We start from the raw sequence: 22614 nt of genomic DNA on the forward strand, positions 1-22614 counted from the left end.
GCCAATGACGAGATTTTCCGTCTTTCTGCAATACCGCTATTATCCACCAGGTGGCGCACTTCCGCAACTTATACAACCCGGGAGTAGCGCCTCATGTGAAAGAAAAAGAACTCTGTGTATGTTTTAAAGATCGCTCTGCATCTGATCTCTATCAAAAGTCCTTCGCAAAAATGAAATTATCTCAGCTTTTTGCTCAAAATTTGGTGTTTTTGAAGAAACCTACCCATGTTTGAGGGGTGATTACAAGAGAACTAATGAAGGTAGGATGAAACAGTTTTTTTTTTTTTTTTTTTGAAAGCAGAGGGTCTGTTCTTTCATCTGATATATTGTTTGTTTATATATTTAAAGAAGAACATTTTCTGGAAGGCATTAAACTTTTGTGAAAATCATGAAATATGCTAGCTCTGGCTGGCAACTTTTTTTAAAAACGCTGGCGGGGAAAGAGTTAACTAATCCAGAAAACAGCATGAGGCACGAGTTTTATATCAGACAGAAATCTTTTTGATTGGTTTATTGTAAAATTGGGATAAATAATGGAAAGTATCGCTTTGTGGCAGCGTAGCACAAGAATTTTAAATTCATGTAGAATTTTAAGTTTAACCAAAACCAGGGGATCCCCAAATTTATATTGTTGTGCTTTATAGGGGGTAAGGCCACCCCAGACCCCTCAATTCGAACATTGGCCTACCTACTAAAACCATTGCCAGATTGCAATTAATCCAGTTGTTCACATGCATATCATTCCCTTTCTGTTTCAGTTACAGTGGTCGTCCATCTCATCCCATCCCATTTTTTGGATCAAAATATTTTTGGGGATCGTTTAGAGCCCTTTGAAGCTACATTGAAACTTTGCCATTTTAAACTGCACTGAAACTGTAAACTACTATATGGAGAAAAATCATGGAATGTTTTTCTCAAAAAACTCAATTTCTTCTCAACTGAACAAAGAAAGACATAAAATTCTGGGATGACATGTGGGTGAGTAAATTATCTGGATTTTTATGACATGTTAATGTTTTAAATAATGTTTCATGACTCATTAACTCCCCCCCCCCCCATTGACGAGTTATCTCATCAATTAAGAGGAACAATTTGCATGAAAAAATCTGTTCCTGATCACTTTATATCAGTGTTTCTTAAACTTTTTTAGCCCAAGGACCACTTTATCTTCCAATTTTTTTCTGAGGACCACCTAACAGAATCCCACTCTAACACGCCCCCAAAAACAACAAAAAAGGAAGGATAAGCTAAATTTAAGTTTAATATGCAACTGTGTCAAGTCAAAAACTAATTTTTTAAACACAAATGCAATGCTATGTTCAGAAATGATTATATGAATTTTATTTCATTTGAAGAAGTAAATGTGAAATGAGTTGCAGCTTAATATGAACAACAAACTGCACATGTGAAGAAAAACTGAAATTAAACTATAACAGCCTAGGTCCCCCTTAATGTCATTCCAAAGAGTCCTTAGTTTAAAACTGAGGTGGTGGGTATATAAAGTCTATGGCAACGATAAAATGCTGAAATTTCTTTTTCCCCTTAATGTCCAAAATCACAGAAATTACATAGGATTTTACACATGAAACAAAAACTACAAAAGTAATAGATCTGTGGATTTTAGCTCCTTTCAGTTGACGCTTGATTTTTTTCTTTTGACTGCTCTTTGGTTTACCCACTGATCCATTTTTACGTTATTATAACAGACTGGCAAGAACTGATATCACAGTTTCGCAAGTGCATTAAAAATCTACTTAAATAAGTGATGATTTGAAACACTTGCCTAGTTTAGGTTATCTTTTGGTGGACCACTGGGGGTGTTTGGCGGACCACTAGTGGACCGCGGACCACACTTTAAGAATTACTGCTTTATATGGTAATCTGTAATACCACGATTATCCACTACCCAATTTATAAAAAATGAAAGAAAAAAATATTTACTAATTTTAAACTCTGTGTATGTTTTGATAATCGTTCTGATTCTGATTCCTTCACAAAAATGCAATTATTTCAGATTTTTGAAAAATACTCATATTTAACAGTTTATAAGCAGTAAAAAAAATATAGATAGGATGAAATGTTTTATTATCCCCTTTTGGTTGTTTGTTTGAAAGTGGAGGGTGTGTTCTTTCATTTAATATAATTGTATGTTTATATATTTTTAGAAGAAAATTTTCCTGTAAGGCATTTGTGAAACTTTTGTGAAAATCACAAAATATGCTGGGGGGCAACTTTTAAAAAAAGCCTGGAGGGGAATGAGTTAACGAAGATCAACAATTATTCTGCCAGCATAAACTTACTCAATGTTGTGATGGATCCATTTATTGAAGTTGGAATTGTAGGGGAAACTACCTCAGATATAGTGTTGATATCTACAAACAAAGAACAAAATATAAAACACTATTTCAAGTATTTTGAACGCTTACAATACTCAAATTAACCGTACCTGTGCAATATCCTGTACAGTAGTCTGGATGTGGCTAAACTCTGACTGCTCTTTGGTTTAGCCACCAATCCATTTTTACGTTATTATAACAGACTGGCAAGAGCTGATAACACAGTTTCGCAAGTGCATTAAAAATCTACTTAAATAAGTGATGATTATTCCCCGTGATGATTATTAAGTAATGTTTTATTCCCCGTTTTGTTTGTTTGTTTGAGAGTGGAGGGTGTGTTCTTTCATTTAATATAATTGTATGTTTATATATTTTTAGAAGAAAATTTTCCTGTAAGGGATTTGTGAAACTTTGTGAAAATCACAAAATATGCTGGGGGGCAACTTTTGAAAAAAGCCTGGAGGGGAATGAGTTAACGAAGATCAACAATTATTCTGCCAGCATAAACTTACTCAATGTTGTGATGGATCCATTTATTGAAGTTGGAATTGTAGGGGAAACTACCTCAGATATAGTCAGGGCTGGACTGGGACAAAAAATTGGCCCTGGCATTTTGGCCCAGACCGGCCCACTAGGATCCCAAATCTCTGTGCAAACTTGACTACCAACTCCACACAATGGTTAAGTAGAAAAGAATAAGAGCTGACACGTGACATTACAAAAATGTAAGCGCTGTAAATGGCTTTGCAGGTTTTAAAAATAATAGTATCAGCCAGTGAGTGCACAATGTTTAAACTAACCATTCTGAACACCTTATGATAACACTGAGACCTGATAAATGTTACAATGAAGTCGCACTCTCGTGGCTGAGTCCCATTAAAGTGTGTGCAGAATATTTTGATCACTTTTTTTCTGAACACCTTTTACCAATTCCAAAACACAGTAATTTTAATAACCAACATTAATTTTGTATATATCTTTTCCTTTTATCCTATTTAATGCCCTTGCTGCCCGAATCAGGATTTCTTGTATACCTCAATTTTGCAATTTCCATGCATGGCATCTTTGTTATGGACATCAAATAATGAATTTCCAGTGTGTGTGTTAAAAGTTGTTTGGCCCATTTTAAATGAAAGGAAAATGTGCCTAATAATTCTGCACACTTGAATATAATGTGTTTTTTTTCTCCAGCCAGACATCATTAACAATAATGTATTACTTATAAATGCCTTATTTACAAAATGAATGGTAGTTATTAAGATTAATTTGGTTTGGAATTAGTAAAATATGTTTGATAAAAACTGTGATCAAAAGTTTTATGTAGCTACCTAATAATTCTGCCCACACTGTATTTTATTGCAGTGTAATCATCAAAGTCATTTTGCAAACAGCAATTGGTCTATCACTTGTGTTTTTGACTGTGTTTTATCAAGAGGATATCTAACAACTGTCAGAATCCTGCCAGATCCTTGTTTGTATTTAGATCTAGTTTAGCATGGCAGGGTTCTGACAGTACATATGTTCTATGTGGGAGATGCGTGGTTTAGTATTGGTTTATTCCGACCACGCATTTCCCGGGTCTCGTCACTTTTTCCCCGATCCCTTACTTGTGATTATTTTCCAGGTGTATGTCATTTGCTTTCTCCCTATTTAAGAGTCCTTGTGTGTGTTGTTCAGTACGGGTTCGTCTGTTGTACTTTGTTGTCTGATGCCAGTTGTTGTTTCGAGTTTGTTCCAGTTTCTAGTTAGTTCCAGTTTCTAGTTAAGTATAGTTTGTTCTAGTTAAAGTTTAGTGTTTGGTTATATGTCTAGTTTAGTGTAGTTCTGTGTTTTAGTGTTTTGATCTGTTTGTTTGCCCCATCGTGGGTTTTTGTTTTCTGTTTTTGTATTTAATAAATTATTATTATTGTTTTGTATCCGTGTCTGCGTTTGGGTTCATCCTCCTGCCAAAATCCTGACAGTACGAACCCGTCAGAACTGAACCCAGCGGACCGATATGGATTTAACCCAGTCCACCCAGCGAGCCACCCAGGCCCATTTATTGTTTGGTTTCCGACAGAAGGGGGCCGACATCAAGACGTTCGCGTTTGAATTCCTCCAAGCAGCGGGGGGTTCCGGTTTTAACGAGGCAGAACTAAAGACAGTGTTCAATGGCTGCCTCGACGAACCCCTCAACCTCAGCGAGATGAGGTTGCTGAGACCCCTGGGCTTTCCGGACATGGTCAACTTTTTGATGAATCGACCTGAGCCCAGGGTCTCAGCCAAAGCCGCTGACCCAGCCCCTTTGCCTCCTGTCCCGAGGGGTCCCATCATGGGATCAATAAGGCTGGGGAGGTTCTCGTCTGAGTTTGCTGCTTCCACCACCGTGCTCCCCTTTCCTATCACGGCTTCTGCGCCTCGCTCGAGGAGAAAGAAGAGAAGGGGACTGATGCCACAGCCGGCGCACCCAGAGCCGTCGACGCAGCCGCCAGAGCGCCGAGAGCCGTCGACGCAGCCGCCAGAGCGCCGAGAGCCGTCGACGCAGCCGCCAGAGCGCCGAGAGCCGTCGACGCAGCCGCCAGAGCGCCGAGAGCCGTCGACGCAGCCGCCAGAGCGCCGAGAGCCGTCGACGCAGCCGCCAGAGCGCCGAGAGCCGTCGACGCAGCCGCCAGAGCGCCGAGAGCCGTCGACGCAGCCGCCAGAGCGCCGAGAGCCGTCGACGCAGCCGCCAGAGCGCCGAGAGCCGTCGACGCAGCCGCCAGAGCGCACAGAGGCGTGGACGCAGCCGCCAGAGCGCACAGAGGCGTGGACGCAGACATCAGCGCCAACCCAGCCGCGTGCGCCGCCAGCGCCAACCCAGCCGCGTGCGCCGCCAGCGCCAACCCAGCCGCGTGCGCAACCTACGCAGCCACAGCCGTCGGGACCCAGAACTCTTATCCCACCCAATCCCACCCAGTCTGGACCACCACCTTTTTTGAACTTTGTTGTTCCCCCACCCCCCCTCCCTTGTTTATTGTTTTTGTTATCCCACCCCAACCCATTTGTTATCTTTTCTTGTCTGCCGATGTTGTTATTTGTTATGTTGTCTTGGTCCTTGTCTGTTTGTCTGTCTCTCATGTCTCGTGTTTAGTGTTCCCCCTGAAGGCGTCTAGTATCCGCTCCTGAAGGGGGGGCTACTGTCAGAATCCTGCCAGATCCTTGTTTGTATTTAGATCTAGTTTAGCATGGCAGGGTTCTGACAGTACATATGTTCTATGTGGGAGATGCGTGGTTTAGTATTGGTTTATTCCGACCACGCATTTCCCGGGTCTCGTCACTTTTTCCCCGATCCCTTACTTGTGATTATTTTCCAGGTGTATGTCATTTGCTTTCTCCCTATTTAAGAGTCCTTGTGTGTGTTGTTCAGTACGGGTTCGTCTGTTGTACTTTGTTGTCTGATGCCAGTTGTTGTTTCGAGTTTGTTCCAGTTTCTATTTAAGTATGGTTTGTTCTAGTTAAAGTTTAGTGTTTGGTTATATGTCTAGTTTAGTGTAGTTCTGTGTTTTGATCTGTTTGTTTGCCCCATCGTGGGTTTTTGTTTTCTGTTTTTGTATTTAATAAATTATTATTATTGTTTTGTATCCGTGTCTGCGTTTGGGTTCATCCTCCTGCCAAAATCCTGACAACAACAGTGTTTTAGATGCAGTTCTGCTTACCACACGTCCACTCGGTAACTACTCAGTAGTCTCTTATTTTGACAGACGCACACTGACGCTGCATGCTTCATAAAATGCCCTAAAAGGTGTGATTGGGCTAGCCAAATGTCAAATAAAAAAGAACCAATGGGCTGCTGATTAGGTGTCTCCTGGGCCGGTCTGTTCGGAAAAAAATCTTACGCTAACTTTTTTGGAAAATGCGATACATTGCCACCGCACCTTTTAGCGCCATTAATGAATTACATTAAAACAAAGAAAGAAAGCAACGGGCTGCGTCGCGCGATGTACGAGTGTTATGGGCTGGTCAGACAAAAATAGTGTGAGATGTATGTTACGTCTGTATGATACTCGCTCTCTGTTTCTTGTGTCAGATCATCGCTCTGTCCATCTGACACAAGAAACAGAGGGGTGGAGCTTGTTAAGAGATGATTGGGCAAGCCCAGTGTCAGTATGGAAAATGAACCAATGGGCCGCTGTCCCTGCTTTATGGTCCGGTCATTGGCCAATAAAAAAAATAATCATATTATATTCACCGGCCCCCAAGGGTGTCGGCCCACCGGGCATTTGCTCGGTATCCCAGATTACCAGTCCAGCACTGGATATAGTGTTGATATCTACAAACAAAGAACAAAATTTAAAACACTATTTCAAGTATTTTGAACGCTTACAATACTCAAATTAACCGTACCTGTGCAATATCCTGTACAGTAGTCTGGATGTGGCTGTGGCAATTCATAGACATAGTAACCGCCTGGGCAGGCTTTGACTCTGATGGGTATTAACGAATATAAGCAGCACTCTACCATTGAGTCCCCACATACCTCTCGGGTCACCACTCCATCCTCAATGTGAGGGTGAGGGCCATTTAGCCACAGACCGTACTGTGTGTTACAGGCCCCAGAATTAACACAGTTCTCTGCCATTCTGATGTTCATCCCATTGTGGTAAAGTCTGTACCAGCCACTCCAGGAGAAAGTCCCATCACAAATGTACAATCCTGCTTCATTTGAGGCTCTCCAGGGACGATCCAGAGGTTTGTAGTTGTAACAAGGATCATTGTCAATGCTGTTGAACGCAACTGTTAAAAAGAAGTGTTTGTTAGTTAAATTTGATGTAATGTTTACATAACCATGTGATTTATACAAACATCTGTACCTGCACAGTATGAGGGCCGAGAGATGGACATATCAGGTTTGACAAATTTATAGACATAATAATCTCCAGGGCAAGCTTTGACTTGAATGGGATGTGTTCTGTCGGCACCGCACATGAAAAAGGACCACATAATAGTTCCCACGACTTCACGGGTCACCTCTCCATCCTCGATTCGTGGATGAGAATCACTGAGATAAAGTCCAGTTTCACCTCCACATCCTGTGTAAGTTGTACACACCTCAGACATCTGAGCACTTTGTCCATTCAAAAACAGACGATACCAGCCATTCCACTCAACCAGCCGGTCATCATTTCCCAAGTTATTGGATTGGGTTTGGTGTATGTCTCTCCAATAGTCATCAAGCATATTGTAATTCGAGCATGGGTCACTGGATGTCACTGTTTTTTAGAAAAAAACAAACAAAAGTGAATTATGTTTTTTTTGTTGCTTACCGATTGGCACAAATTTATCATACTGAATGACCAGCTCAAACTGTTCTGTAGTGCCAAATGCATTTAATAACAAATTGAAACAACACGACTGCCTGAATAACGCATCCGTGAAAACGTAAGGAGAAATCACCTTGGTTGTAAACACACCAGGTCAGTTATGCTCTGTTAGCAAAATCCGTTACCTGAAATCTATATGTAACCGGGGCATAATATGCTCCATTCATACCTACCCGCCACTAGGGGGCACGCGTGTTTACGTGATGCATAGTAGAGTGCACACAGAGGAAGAGTGTACTACATGTGTGTGCTGTGCTTGTTCATAGCTGAGCACATGAGCAGTTGTGCATAAGATTAAAAGCAAACATCAGCCTTTCTTAAGGAAGGGTGGAAAGTCCTGCTTGTGCATCACGTATTTGGTGTCTGTCTGCAAGATATTTCCAGGTGCATATACACATATCTAATGTGGTGGAGATTGAGCGTGAGTGTTTATTTAAAGAGTTTAATTTGAGTTGCATGTTTTATTATAATAATCGGGTAACGTTATTTGTGGAAAAATAACAATCCATTTTCTCTTTGACTGAATTATATTAGAGGGGAGAACAGATACACGTGTGTCAGCGCCTCGTTTCATGTTACAGCGTGTCACAGAGTGAGTTCATTTATTTTGTTTCATATTATAAATGTTATTGTGCACTCAAAGAAGAGAGAGAAACAATTTGTAATGTTTATATTATGTAAGAAATAAATATAATTTGTTAATAGGCTAAATATGAACATTTTGATACCATGATTGAATGATTAATGAGGTGTAAACTGGATTCAGTTCAGATTTATTGAGTTAAGTGGCTGTTTATGTACTATGAATGTTTCTGTGTTTTGTCTATATTACAGAATAGCATCCAAAAGCCACTACCGTTGTTTTATAGGGGTATATTTCATACAGGGCTATTTTTGTGTGTTTTCATTTATTTTTCTCTGTTGATTTGGGATATTTATAATCTTGAGAAGGAATGCGATTTAAGGAGAAATGTGTATTAACCCTTTCCAATCAGCCGAATTTCACCCAAAGGGAGTGTTCAAGAGCTGTGTATCGCCAACAATTCCCCGATACGATACGTATCCCGATACGATGCGCATCACAATACAAGACTATTTTGAATTACATTTTTGTTCAGAATTTAGTAACATTATTATTATTATTTGTTTATTGTACATTGAATAAGCAGTGTTGTAACAGTTGTGTTTTTGCCATTCATTTATTAGTTATTAGAAATATTTAAAATCCCAGAGTTAGTACTTAACTTATGTTTTTTTTAAAGCAGTTTTACAAAGATGGTGCCTTACTCTTGTCTCTCATTATTCTACATCTATGAATATATCTATAAACATGCAGTCAGACTTAATACTATTTAATAGAAATCAGATTATTAATGTGACAGTTATAGTTTGAAGTAGCTCTGTATCTCTTCTCTAGACATACACTTTTCACATGCAAATCTTTGTCGTGTTTCTCTCAAATGCGTTAGTACTGTTTTATAAGAGCATGGCTAATAAAGCCCTTTGCAGTAGTATATAGGCTAAGATATCTGCGCTTTCATACTGAACTCATTGACATTAATGCGCCAGCGAGACAGACACGCAAAGTGAAAGTATACCCCGCCACCTTTAACTCTACGTACTCCGCGGGACACATGCGTCCTTTCCATATGGATCAACAGCAATTCGTCACGTTACTTTCAAAAGTACATCCGAATCGATACGGAAGGTGCTGTATCGATGCGCGCATCGTCAGGCGTCCATGACGATGTATCGTCGTATCGATATTTTGAACACAGCACTATGGGCTACTGTTGTATTTGTTTTATTTATTTTATTTATTTTTCTTTAAACTGAATAGGCCATTGTAACAAAATATTTACAGTGTATTTGGAGCTTGTGTTAATTTGATCTCTTTTTATATTTCTTGTAAACTTGGTTTATTATAATATACTACACAGGGGGAAATTTCACAGTCATTTAATGCTGTTTTCTCTTAACTCAGTTGGAAATAAAGAACCCCTGTTAGATGTATGGATGGAGTCTTTGTCATAGTGTGAAGGTTTACACGGCCACATATAAGCGTACTAGCAAGCAAATGTAAGCATTAAAAGTATTAATAAATGTGTCACAATCTCCATTCCTTTACATTCGTTTCACTTGAGGTGATGTGAAGCGCTCGCTCTGGCGTGATAATCTAAATACTATCCTGTAGTGCAGGGGTGGGCATTCCTGGTCCTGGAGAGCCATTGTCCAGCAAAGTTTAGCTATAACCCTAATCAAACACACCTGAATGTCATTTCCAAATCATACTGAAGCATTCAGGTGTGTTTGACACTTATGCCCTCTGGCAGACGATACAGGAGCATAAAGAGCAGGACAAATAGACTGAAAAACAGTTTTTATCCTTGGGCCATTAGGTCACTTAACTCTTAATTTCTAAATCATGTGCAATGGTACAGGGTGTCCGCGCGGTAGTAAAAGGTAGTAAAAATAATCTACCAAAATTAAGGCCCTTAAAAGGTAGTAAAAGGTAACAAACGCAATTTGACTTGGTAGTAAAAAAAATTTTGCTTAATATTTGTGTCTCCATGCTTTAACTTCATCTAGCATAGTTTAAAAATATATAACTTCATCTAGCATAGTTTAAAAATATCTACGGTGCTAACAGGACCCGGAGTGAGACGGAGTTGATAGCAATGACGTAGAAGTAAACTGTGAGTTCCGTGGTTGATAGCCTATCAGCGACGCAAACAACATTTACCGCCTTTTTTTTAACCTCAGTTAATACTAGCCACTTGCCACTTTATTTTCTACCAAACTGTGAAATGGGTAAATGTAAGTTCTCGCAAACCTGGGTTGACGATCCGTTATTTAAAGACTGGCTTAAGCCCGTCATGGGAAATGACCGGGAGGCATTTTGCACTGTGTGCAAAAAAATTATAAATGTTACCTGGAACGGCATTACCGCTATCAGGTCTCACAGTGAATCAAATATTCACCAGCAGCGGATTCGCGTGAGGGGGGAGCAGCTCCCTATTTCGTTGTTTTGTAATGCTACCAGCACTAACGTTACACAGATCGCGGCAAATCACGCAAGGTCAGCTGTCGTCGCACCACCTCTGCAGCAAACCAGTGCCACCAGCAGCACCACCACGGCAGCGATAGCCAAACAACAACAGACCTTCCCGTCACAAACATCAGCCCTCAGGGCTGAGGTTCTCTGGTGCCTGAACATCGCAGCCAACCATCATTCATATAATTCGAATGAGGGCATTGGGGAATTGTTCGAAAACATGTTCACTGACTCCGCTATAGCCAAAAGTTTTGCGTGTGGCAAGGATAAAACGGCGTACATTCTTGGATTCGGCATTGCTCCACATTTTAAGAAGCTTCTTATAAATAGCATCAATGATTCCGGACAATATGTTCTCATGTTTGACGAGTCCCTAAACCAGTCGGCTAAGAAGAAGCAAATGGATATTCACGTTCGGTTCTGGAAAGATGACCGCGTGACGTCTTCATATTTTGGGTCGCAGTTCCTTGGACATGCAAGGGCTGAAGACTTGCTGCAAAGCATTAAAGTAAGTTGATATTTTCTTGTTTGTTCTTTCTTATTGTCGTTATATCCCTATTTGAAGATTTTTATGTCATAGTTAGCCTAAAAGTTAGTAGTTAAAGGGATAGTTCACCCAAAAATGAAAATTCTGTCATCATTTACTCACTCTCATGTTGTTACAAACCTGTAAAAATTTTGTGGTTCTAATGAACACAAAGGAAGATATTTTGAAAAATGTTCATGGACCCCATTCACTTCCATAGTAGGAAAAAAGAATACTATGGAAGTAAATGTGTTATCATTAAGATTTCCTACTTTTAGCACTACTTTTGACGACACAACGTCCACTTGCTATAACCTCCTCCTCACCCATAGGAAATCGATCAAACCCTACACCTTTTGCTGTATCTGGCAGTGCAACCCCAAACGCAACACGTTTTCACGTTTTAAACTATTTAACTGTTCCATTAGCCGGTTGGATCTCTTCAGTTAGTCAGTAGAAACCGCTTGCGTTCTGTCATCTGGAAGTATATTGGTGCATATTGTTTACAAACATTCTGAAATGCTGTATTTTTTTTTAATAAACTTAGTTTTTTGTGTCAATTCACAGGAATGTGTTGCACAACTCAACTTGAGACACCTGCTGTCTGTCAGTATGGATGGCCCAAATGTCAATTTCAAGCTGCTGAAGCTCCTTCAGAACGAACATTCAGAGCTTCATGGGGATGCACAACTCATCAGTGTTGGCAGCTGTGGCTTGCACACCCTCCACAATGCCATGAAAGCAGGATTCACAACATGGCAGGTAGACAAACTGTTGCGAGCTATGCACTACCTCTTCCACAATGTTCCTGCCCGTAGAGAAGATTACACTGCCACCACAGGATCTTCTACTTTTCCCCGATCTTTCTGTGGCCACAGGTGGGTGGAAAATTTCCCTGTGGCTGAGAGAGCTGTCGACATTTGGCCCATGCTTTTAACATACATTGATGCATTTCAGAAGAAAAAGGTGCCAAACCCCAACACGGCGTCATATGATACCATATTGGCTGCGCGGGATGATGATTTAATAATTCCAAAGCTCCAGTTCTTCTTGTCAGTTGCACGAAGCTTCAACCCCTTCCTGATCAAATATCAGACCGACGAGCCTGTGCTGCCCTTTTTGGCTAAAGATCTGAAAGAACTCCTGATGGTAAGAAATGTAATTACTGTAGAGTTACTGTCTTAATTTGAATGTGATTAAACTGTATCAGTTGACAGGTAGGTGTGGCTTGATTGCTAACAGTTTTTCTTGTACTTTTAAGGCTTTACTGCGACGATTTGTTAAAAGGGAACTTTTAGAGGACCGAAGCTCACTGCAAATGATCACAATCCAGGTATCTGATGAGAAGAACTGGGTCTCTCTTAAAAATGTGGACATCGGCCTGGGTGCTGAATCTGCCATCAAGGTAATTAATGTGCACATCATTTCAATATCATGCGTGAATTGTGCTGTCTGCATAAATAGTTACTTTAAACCGGTAGAAATGAATGAGTAACAATGGGCATGATTTAACCACCTCTGTGGTAAGCAATATAGCTTTCGTAATTGTGTGGTTGGTAATGGTTACCTTCCAAACAGGCCTTTGGTATTGTGGCTTAAATTGAACCACTGTACCATGAGGATATACCAAACCTCTTTTTCAATCTGGTTAAATTGTTAGAATTGTTTAAAATTTGTAACTTGTCATAGTTTCATTTCCAATCATCCTGAATTCATCCTGAACTATACTCACATATTCCAACACGCACGCACGCACGCACGCACGCACACACACACACACACACACACACACCAGACAACCAACATCATTTCACCATGTTTTAAGTATCTATGTATGTGACAAATATCTTTGTATGAACATTAATGTTCTCTATTTGTTAGGCCCTTCAGAGCAAATCAGGAGGCAAGATAGGGGAGCTTTCTGTGCTAACCTTCAGGAAAGAATGTTTGCAGTGCCTTGTTAAGGTAGTCAGGAAATTGCAGGACAAATCCCTAAAATCCCTAAAGTTTCCTATGGTTAGGCAAATTGGATGCCTTGATCCCACAAGAATCCACCAAGAACCGGAGTGGTGCATCAAGCAAATGAAGAGTGTAGTGCAGACATTCCTTCAGGGAAAGAAATTGACAGGTGGCATTCCAGCAGGTAAGAAAATATATACAGTATGTGTAGGGGCAGTAGAAGTGGAAAAGTTATTGAAATGAAGGCCATGTTCTAAGGGTGTTCTGCTTTGGTAATGGGCAGTTAAGCAGACTGAAATGTACTTAAATGTCATTAATGATTATATCTTTGTCAATATTTTAGGTGATGTTATCATTCAGCAGTTTGTATCCTTGACCTCAGTGGAAGGACGAGATGAACGTTTCCTGGCCTTTAAACCAATGAAGGACCGCCTTGATGTGTTTCTTTACACAACTCTCAGCACATCTTACCCTGACTTACTACAGTTTTGCAAGAGTCTCCTCCTTCTATCCCATGGCCAAGCCACAGTTGAAAGAGGATTTTCAATTAACAAAGAGGTGGAAACATGCAATCTCCACGATAGAACGCTGGAATCACTTCGATTAGTCTGTGACCGGATCAGCAGTTGTGGGGGCATTTTAAAAGTGCCTCTGACAAAGGAGCTCCTTGCCTCTGCTTCATCTGCAAGATCTCAGTATAGACTGTACCTGGAGAATGAAAGAAAAAAGAAGGAGAGTGCCGCACATGCTCTAAAGAGGAAGGCAGTGGAGGAGGAGCTTTTGGACCTCAGAACCCAGCATGAGGTACTAAGCCGTGTTTGTGAGTCACTTGAAAATGATGCAGACAAGTTGGCAGAGCAGGCTGAGGGGAAGGCCGGGTCCAAAATGGCTGAATTTATCATCAAGTCCAACACACTTCGCAGAAGGCAAAAAGAAAAAAAAGAAGAGCTTCGCCAACTGGAGGAAAGAATTGTAGAGAAGTCTTCACAACGGAGACTTTTGTGACTGTGCCTGTCCCCTCCGTCTTAATGTCACAATTTCTCTCATTCCCTCCCCTTTTTTCTCTCTCTACCTCTGTATCTCTCTCAGTCTGCCAGCTAAAGTTATCTGCTGATGAATACAAGTCAAATTCATCAGCAACTTACAACTTCTCTCTTAAAATTTGTTTTGGGACATGTTCAAACTGCCATTCATCAATGAATGAGTCCAGTGTAAGTTATTGTTACAAGTTACCCCTTGTGATGTATTTCTTGTGATTAAATAAATTGTTTGTTGGGAAATTGCTGTTTTGGGATAGTAATTCACTGCTTGAGAGAGAGAGAGAGAGAGAGAGAGAGAGAGAGAGAGAGAGAGAGAGAGAGAGAGAGAGAGAGGATTAAATTCTCCTTTATTTTTACCATATATGCAAAACCAAAACTCTGTTACAATTCTACATTCTTACATTTCACAAATCACAATTATTGAAACATTTAACCATCCACAAAAAAAAAATAGTTAAAAGCTGATCACTATATCATCATTTTCATCAACTGTGCAAAGTACCTCATTTACAGCCCATATATTCACAAACATTGGTAAACAACCTGTAAGTTTATAGTAGGCATATTCAATCTTGAGTCTTGATTTCATCAACCCCAGAAACATTAACAAAGGATCCAATGTATCTCTGCCCAGCATCTTATTCTTCCTTGTTTTCCAAATAGCCAGTTTAGCAATACCAAACACATAATTTAATAAAACCAAAGCATTTTTGCGACTGACCGAATATTTTGGTCCATATATAAACAGTTGATAAGAAAAATCTTCACCCAAGGCTGATGCCCATTGAGTTAAGATGGTAAACATATTACCCAGCCGTGTACATTGTACAAACAGATGAAAAACAGATTCACTTTCAGAACAAAACAGACAGCCCACTGTTGTATTTGGATTGAGGTGCACCACATGTCTATTTGTTGCTATTGCGCCATGAACTATGCGCCATTGCAAATCTCCTGTTCGTTTGTCAATTGGCCGTTTATACAATGATCGCCAACAGCCTTTGGGGGAGGTATTATCTCTAAAAAATTCAGTCCATCTAGATAAAATCACTCCAGACAAGGATTGTGCATTGGTCACTTTAACACAAGTCACATACAGTGCTGTTTTCTCAGCAGACTCAAAACTGCCCAGCTGAGGAGTACTGAAGGACAATATGAGATTTTCCTTCTCCTGCCATTGTCCTGAGTCAGCAGCTACCATTAGGGTTGGAAAATTATATTCACATCCAGTTTTCCAGTCATCAATATGATTAGAATCATTAATGAAAAGTCGCTGATCAAAGTTCAGTTCCCCAAGCACTTCATCGGTGAGCTGTTTCAAAAATCGAGTAGATTTTATCCCAGTTCTTTCACTCAGATTGTCCACACTGATACTAAGAAGATGGCCCAATTTCACACATCCAGCTGCTGTCAGTCGTGATGTCAAAAAAGTGGAGTGTAAATGTCTAGAGGGTAAAAATTTATTAAAAAACAATGGTTCTTCAAAAAGCCAAAAACCTGCACTTGTTTCCATTGATCTTGAAACACAAAATACTTTCCAGGCTTCCATCATGGACCTGTAGAAAGGGGTCAGATCTTTTAAAATGGTTTCATTCAAGTCCATAAGGAACAAATGTCTATCAATTCCCATGTTTCCTGCCCTTTTTAGCAAAGCAATTGCTGTATTTATCCAAGCACTATCATTGATGTAAAGTAGTCTTTGGGCAGCTTGCAAACGAAAGGCCATCAGTCTAGATTTGATGTCAACTAGACTTTGCCCCCCTTCTTGAACTGGTAAAAAGAGAACAGCTGAACGAACCCAGTGCTGTCCAGACCAAAAAAATGTCACTAGTTTCCTTTGAATTTCTTGAATTAGTCCAGCAGGTGGCTGTAGCACAATAAATCTGTGCCACAAAGCAGAAGCAACCAAATTGTTAGCAACTAAAACTCTACCCCTATAAGACATCTGTGGCAACAGCCATCGCCACTTTGACAGTCTGGTGCACACTCTCTCCAATACCCCTTCCCAATTCTTTTTCTGATATTCCTCAGATCCCAAAAATACACCCAATATTTTTAGTCCACTTGTGTTCCATACTAAGTTACTGGGTAGTTTTGGGAACCTTTTTACATCTCCTTTACCTGCCCAAAAGCCTTCAGTCTTTTCCCAGTTTACTTTGGCTGATGATGCCTTCTCATACATGTCAATTATCTCAGTTAAAACATTGATATCATTCTGGTCATTTACAAACACTGTGACATCATCAGCATATGCAGTAACCGTAATTCTTAAATGCTGAGACATAGTAGGTAATGATAGGCCACTTAAAGCTTTTCGTATGTGAAAAAGAAATGGTTCAATTGCAATGCTGTACAATTGCCCTGATAAGGGACAACCTTGTCTTATACCTCTTAAGACTGAAATAGGCCTACTTAAACCACCACCAAGCTTAACCATACAAGAAGCTCCATTATATAAAAGTTGTATCCATTTTATAAATTTTTTACCAAAACCAAAACCTTCAAGCAAATTAAAGAGGTATTTATGGTCTACACGATCAAATGCTTTTTCTTGATCTAGTGTTAATATCCCAACCTCATCATTACATGTTTTGCAAATATCCAAAACATCTCTCACCAGGAAAAGATTGTCCATTATTGATCGTTTTGGAATACAGTAGGTTTGGTCTTGATGAATTATCAAATGTAGGTATTTCTTAAGTCTATTAGCAATACATTTTGATAGAAGTTTGTATTCTGTTGTTAATAAGGCGACAGGTCTCCAGTTCTTTAAGAGCGTTAAGTCTCCCTTTTTTGGTAAGAGAGACAATACAGCACGCTGACATGAAGTTGGTAAAGAACCATCCCTATAACTTTCACAAAAAACTCCAAAGAGGTCCATACCGATGCACTTCCAAAAATGTTTATAAAATTCAGAAGTCAGTCCATCAATGCCAGGGGAACGACCAGATTTTAACTGTCCAACAGCATTACTGAGTTCATGAAAGGAAATGTTGGCTTCCAAGGCAGTCTTTGATTCAGAGTCTATTTTTGGCAGATCCTGACACAACTGTTCAGCACAATCAGAGTTACATTGTTCAGCCTTATATAAACAAGAATAAAAATCAACAGCATGACGACGCATTTCTATAATATTGTTGGTTATTTTTCCATCAGGAAGCCGCAGACATAGCATTTGTTTGTGCTGTGCCACTGATCTTTCCAGATTAAAAAAGAAAGTACTTGAGGCATCCATATCGGCAACTGATGTAAAACGTGCTCTTACCAGGGCTGCCTTCACCCTTTCATTCAATAAAGAGCTTAACTGCGTCTTTTTCTGCTGCAAATTATTAATCATGGTTGTGTCATTTCTTTGTAACACTGCAGTTTCTATAGAATCAATGTCTTTTTCAAGTCTTTGAACTGTTTCTCTTTCTATGGCAGTAGAATATGCAGTATATTGTTGACAGTATGTTTTAATATGGATTTTGCCAACTTCCCACCACTGCTTTAAGTTTTCAAAATCTGCCTTTTTTGTTCTCCACTGATTCCAGAAAGTTACAAAATGTTCACAAAAATATGAATCCTGCAACAACTTAGCATTGAAATGCCAATATGAGGATTTTCTTAAAGACTGTATCATGTTAACTGAGATAAACACAAGGTGATGGTCAGAAAATCCCACAGGTGAAATACAACAATCAATAACTCTATTATTAAAAGACTCTGAAACATAAATTCTGTCTAATCGGGCAGCACTAACCTGATTGTCAGACATTTTAACCCAAGTATATTGTCTCTCTACTGGATGTTTAATTCTCCACATGTCCAACAATTCAGCTTCCCTCATTAATTTTGACAAAAGAATAGAAGAAGCGATATGAGGTTCCTCATTTACACGGTCAAAAGTAAACTTTTCCGTGCAATTCCAGTCTCCACCAATAATAATATTCCCATCACTAAAATCTTGTTTTAAAACATTATTCAATATATTAAAGAAAAGAATTCTTTCATGTCCCAGATTTGGTGCGTAAACATTTATAAAGTAAAAGATAAGCCCTTCAATATCAACTTTGACAAGAGCAAGACGACCCTTTACAAATTCTTCAGTTTTCAAAATACTAATCTTTTTATCTGACATAAAGAGAAAAGCAATTCCTGCACTCAGATTTGTGCCATGACTAAGGATATGATGACCCTTCCACCACATTCCCCACTCAACTTCATTATCAACATCGCTATGCGTTTCTTGTAACAACATAACAGTTAACTTTTTTTGATGCATTATCTCAGACACCAAGGCTCTTTTGTGCCTATCCCTCCCTCCATTAATATTTAGTGATCCCACCCTCAATGAATTCATATACAAAAGAAGGAAGGGATAGAGAAAGAACAGAAAAGAGCAGCAAAAAAGGAACACCGCGTGATGCATAGTTAGAAGTTTACAAAAAAGCTTTTAGTTTCCTCTTTTTATCCACTTTTCTGTATTTTCTAATGGAAGTAATATGTTTTTTCAAACGAAATCGCTTCTTTTCACTCAATAGATCATGACTTACATTTTTATAGTAGAAGGCCACAGATCTCTCAAATTTTTCTTCATCAGGAAAAAAGTCTTTAATATTAACTTGTCTTCCAAATGTGTCATCAAGAAAGCTATTGATTTCCTCTAATGTATATAAGGAGGAATCTTTATTCATATCCTGAGAAGTGCCTTCAGGTCCACACACAGAGCCTGCTTGTGAATCACAATCAAAATCAATAGAACCATTGTCATCCGATACATCATCCCTTACACTTGTATCATTACTAGAACACAAAGCTTTTTGACTCAACTCCATATGACCAGCTTCCACACCAAAACTAGAACTAGGTCCCGCCTGCATCACATTGTTTTCTTGTGGTTCATCACTTGTGATGTTTTGCTCAACACTACTGATACATTCATCACTTTGACTTTCACTTACATCTCTAACATCGGAAGAAATAACGTTATCAAGTGTTTTTGTAGCGGACGGCGCCGCATCAGTATTACTCACCGGTTTAGATGATGTGGATTCCTCTCCCTGAACTGAAACCTCCGACACATTTCCCTCACCTGAGACACCAGGCCTGCTCTCTGCTGCGTGTTCGCGATGTGGGCATGTAAACTTTTTATGGCCAAGGTCACCGCATTCGAAACATCGCAAATGTCCAGTAGACGCATATACCATAAAGGTTCTCCCGTCATGTCGCACGCGAAAAGAAACATCCATCGTATTTTCTGGAGAATCCAGAAACATAAACACTTGTCTCCTGAAAGATTTAACGTGTTTTAATGACGGGTGTTTGCAGCCCAGAGGGATTGTTTTAAAACCACTCGCAAATTTGCCAAAGCGTAACAATTCTCGTTCCAAAGCATCGTCGGGAATAAACGGCGGAACATTTGATACAGTAATTCTTGCAGACGGAGCATACAAAGGGGTAACCTGAACAAGATTTTCCTTTATAACTAGGCCAGTTTCGATTACACGATTAACAAGTTTGTGATCCTTTACGAAAATCACTACAGCCTTATTCATGCGGGAAGCGGACACTATGTTTTCATGTCCGACTTCTTCCCCGGTGGAAACAAGCACGTCTTCCACTGAGACGCCGTCTTCAGGTACACACCTGAAACCATTTCGCAGAGATAACGATGGCGTCTCCTCGTGAGACGCCATCTCCCTGCGCAGTCTCTACTAAAGTGCTTAAAGTATAAACTTCCAAACCATGCAAGAAATTAGAAGTAGAAAAAATCCAAAAATGTAGAAATATGAAGATATACAGAGCTCAGGTCTCACCCACCACCGCTCTCAAAACACTCCCAGCATGCACTCCGAGAGAGAGAGAGAGAGAGAGAGAGAGAGAGAGAGAGAGAGAGAGAGAGAGAGAGAGAGAGAGAGAGAGAGAGAGAGAGAGAGAGAGAGAGAGAGAGAGAGAGAGAGATTTGAGATTTTACAACACTTTATTACCAAAAAACAGGGTTACAGCACTACATTGCCATAATTCAATTTCAATTGAACATGATGTGCATTCTCACTCCAAGAAAGTAAAAAACAATTCATCATCGACAACAGTACATAAAAATTCATTATAACACCAAACACCCTCAAATGTAATCAAATCATTTACCATCTTATAATAATTAAAATCAGTCTGTATTCTTGATTGTACCATTTTTGAGAAAACAACCACAATGTTTTGAACCAAATTCTGTTCAATCTTCTGTTTTCTACTTATATAAATGGCCATCTTAGCCTGACCCAACACAAAATTCAATAGCTGACACAACATTTTTTTCCTAACAACATATTTGAAACCTAAAATAAAAACCACTGGAGAAAATACCTCATTACATTTACTAAATATGTTACCAAGCAGTAGAAACAAGGACTGCAATCTGGAACAATTTAAAAAAGCATGAAACATAGTTTCCCTCTCATTACAAAAAGGACACTCAACACCAACTTCAGGATTCAAAATAGAAATAAAAGCGTTAACAGCAATAATACCATGCAAAATTCTCCACTGTAAGTCACCTGCTTTTTTAGCCAACGGTGGTTTGTAAAGAGCTCTCCACTCAGGCTTTTTGTCTACCTCCAGTTTAAAAAAATCACGCCATGGAGTATCCACTTTCATGTTTAAAGTTTTTTTACAAAAAACAATTACACAATGTTTATACAATGTTTTGCCTGTACATAAAGAAAAATTCACATCCGAAAACTCAACACCATCCAAAAAAACACCAGAAACATCTCCTAGATTAATTGAAATTAACACATCAGGGAAGGGATCTTTGACATTGGCTTCAGTGAGTCCTTCACAGTATTCTGTCAGTAGAGTCCTCTCAGCCGGACTGAGTACTGACTGCCATTTCAATAGCATCTGCGTAATTAGGCGAACTGATCTTATTTTCAATTGCTGTGCCAGCGCTTCCACATTCATAAAATCAGGACCAGATAAATCCAGTAACTGTTCCATAGTAATGATTCTATTCACAATCAGCATCCTATTAAAACCTGGAAAACAATCACTTGTAGCTAAGTCCATCCGTGATCCATGGATTAGGGGCTCCTTTAATAACCAATAAAGGGAATGTGATGTGTCACTTTTTATGTTAAAAAGACTCCATACTTTAAAAATGTTTCTGTAGAACACTGGCAAAGTAGAAAAGTTAATTTGCAATGGATTCATTAAAAAAAGAGCTTTGTCTAGCCCTAGATTCTCCAATTTATGCAAAATCACATTAGCAGCATCACACCATTTACAATCAGTAGAACCAAATAACAATCTTTGAACAAACTGCAAGCGAAAAGTTGCCAGTCTGCTTTGTAAATGTATTAACCCTTGACCCCCCTCCTCCTTGGATAAAAACAAAACACTTTGTGGTACCCAATGCATCCTATCCCAAAAAAATCAACTAAAAGAGCTTGGATCCTTGCGAGTAAGTGGATAGGAGGGTCAATACAGTTTAGTTTATGCCACAAGGAGGATGCAACCAAATTATTAATAATTAAAATGCGCCCTCTATATGATAACATTGGCAAAAAACGCTTCCATTTATCTAGACGTCCTTTAACTTTTTCAATGACACCTTCCCAGTTCTTTTGCATTATTGTCTCATCCCCAAGGTAAACACCTAAATATTTAAAACCTGCTTTTTCCCATTTTAATCCTTCCGGCAGTTTTGGTCTGTTCTCTGACCAATTGCCCAAAAGTATAGCTTCACTCTTAGCCCAGTTAACATTTGCAGATGATAATTTTTTAAAAGTTTTAAGCAACCCTGACAGAACATGTATGTCAACCTGCCCATTAACCATGACCACAACATCATCAGCATAGGCCGACAAAATTACATTGCCTTTATTATTTGGCAGACAAAAACCCTTAAGCTTAGTCCTTAACTGGTGTAAGAGAGGTTCTATTGCTAGGGAATATAACATGCCGGACAGTGAGCACCCTTGTCTTACACCTCTGCAAGCATTAAAAGGAGCACATAGACTCCCATTCACCTTAAGTAAACTCTGCGCTCCACTATAGAGAACTTTAATAAAATCAATGAACTTCTGATCAAAACCAAAGGCTTCTAAAACTCTCCATAAGTAACAGTGTTCAACCCTGTCAAAAGCCTTTTCTTGATCTAACGAAATTAGGCCACAATCCACATTAAATATCTTGGAGATATCAAAAATGTCACGAATCAAAGAAACGTTGTCAAAAATGGACCTACCGGGAACGCAATAGGTCTGATCAGGATGAATAACTCCCTCTATCACCCCTGACAATCTATTCGCTAATGTTTTAGAAAGCAGCTTGAAATCACTGCAGAGCAACGAAACCGGTCGCCAGCACCTTATCTCTG

The 22614-nt window shown here is 39.5% G+C and overlaps 2 protein-coding genes across 3 annotated transcripts in view; one reads left to right on the forward strand and one right to left on the reverse strand.

Annotated features, from left to right (window-relative positions):
• The window catches only part of LOC135744447 (uncharacterized), a 47947-nt gene that overhangs the window by 16945 nt on the left and 8388 nt on the right, over window positions 1-22614 (reverse strand). Inside the window, exons 4-7 of one of the 2 annotated variants that reach the window (XM_073815088.1) lie at window positions 7166-7564; window positions 6699-7088; window positions 6544-6624; window positions 2301-2372 (exon numbers count right to left, since the gene is read on the reverse strand). In XM_073815088.1, the coding sequence (XP_073671189.1) occupies window positions 2301-2372; window positions 6544-6624; window positions 6699-7088; window positions 7166-7564 (942 nt within the window). The remainder of the gene's footprint in view (window positions 1-2300; window positions 2373-6543; window positions 6625-6698; window positions 7089-7165; window positions 7565-22614) is intronic. The other variant, XM_073815089.1, reaches the window with a different exon arrangement.
• LOC141282653 (uncharacterized) lies at window positions 10152-14220 on the forward strand. The gene is made up of 5 exons (XM_073815911.1): window positions 10152-11238; window positions 11824-12405; window positions 12518-12661; window positions 13138-13399; window positions 13559-14220. The coding sequence occupies exons 1-5, from the start codon at window positions 10483-10485 to the stop codon at window positions 14218-14220; spliced, it is 2406 nt and encodes an 801-aa protein (XP_073672012.1). The 5' UTR covers window positions 10152-10482.

This window comes from Paramisgurnus dabryanus, chromosome 1 (genome assembly GCF_030506205.2).
Source record: "Paramisgurnus dabryanus chromosome 1, PD_genome_1.1, whole genome shotgun sequence".
Classification (NCBI taxonomy): domain Eukaryota; kingdom Metazoa; phylum Chordata; class Actinopteri; order Cypriniformes; family Cobitidae; genus Paramisgurnus; species Paramisgurnus dabryanus.

What these genes read in the sequence shown, in the direction of transcription:
- LOC141282653 (XM_073815911.1), top strand. Translation starts at nt 10,483, where the DNA reads ATGGGTAAATGTAAGTTCTCGCAAACCTGGGTTGACGATCCGTTATTT. An exon ending in ATCTGAAAGAACTCCTGATG is followed by an intron (nt 12,406 to 12,517) that starts GTAAGAAATGTA and finishes TGTACTTTTAAG; the next exon opens with GCTTTACTGCGACGATTTGT. An exon ending in GACAGGTGGCATTCCAGCAG is followed by an intron (nt 13,400 to 13,558) that starts GTAAGAAAATAT and finishes TCAATATTTTAG; the next exon opens with GTGATGTTATCATTCAGCAG.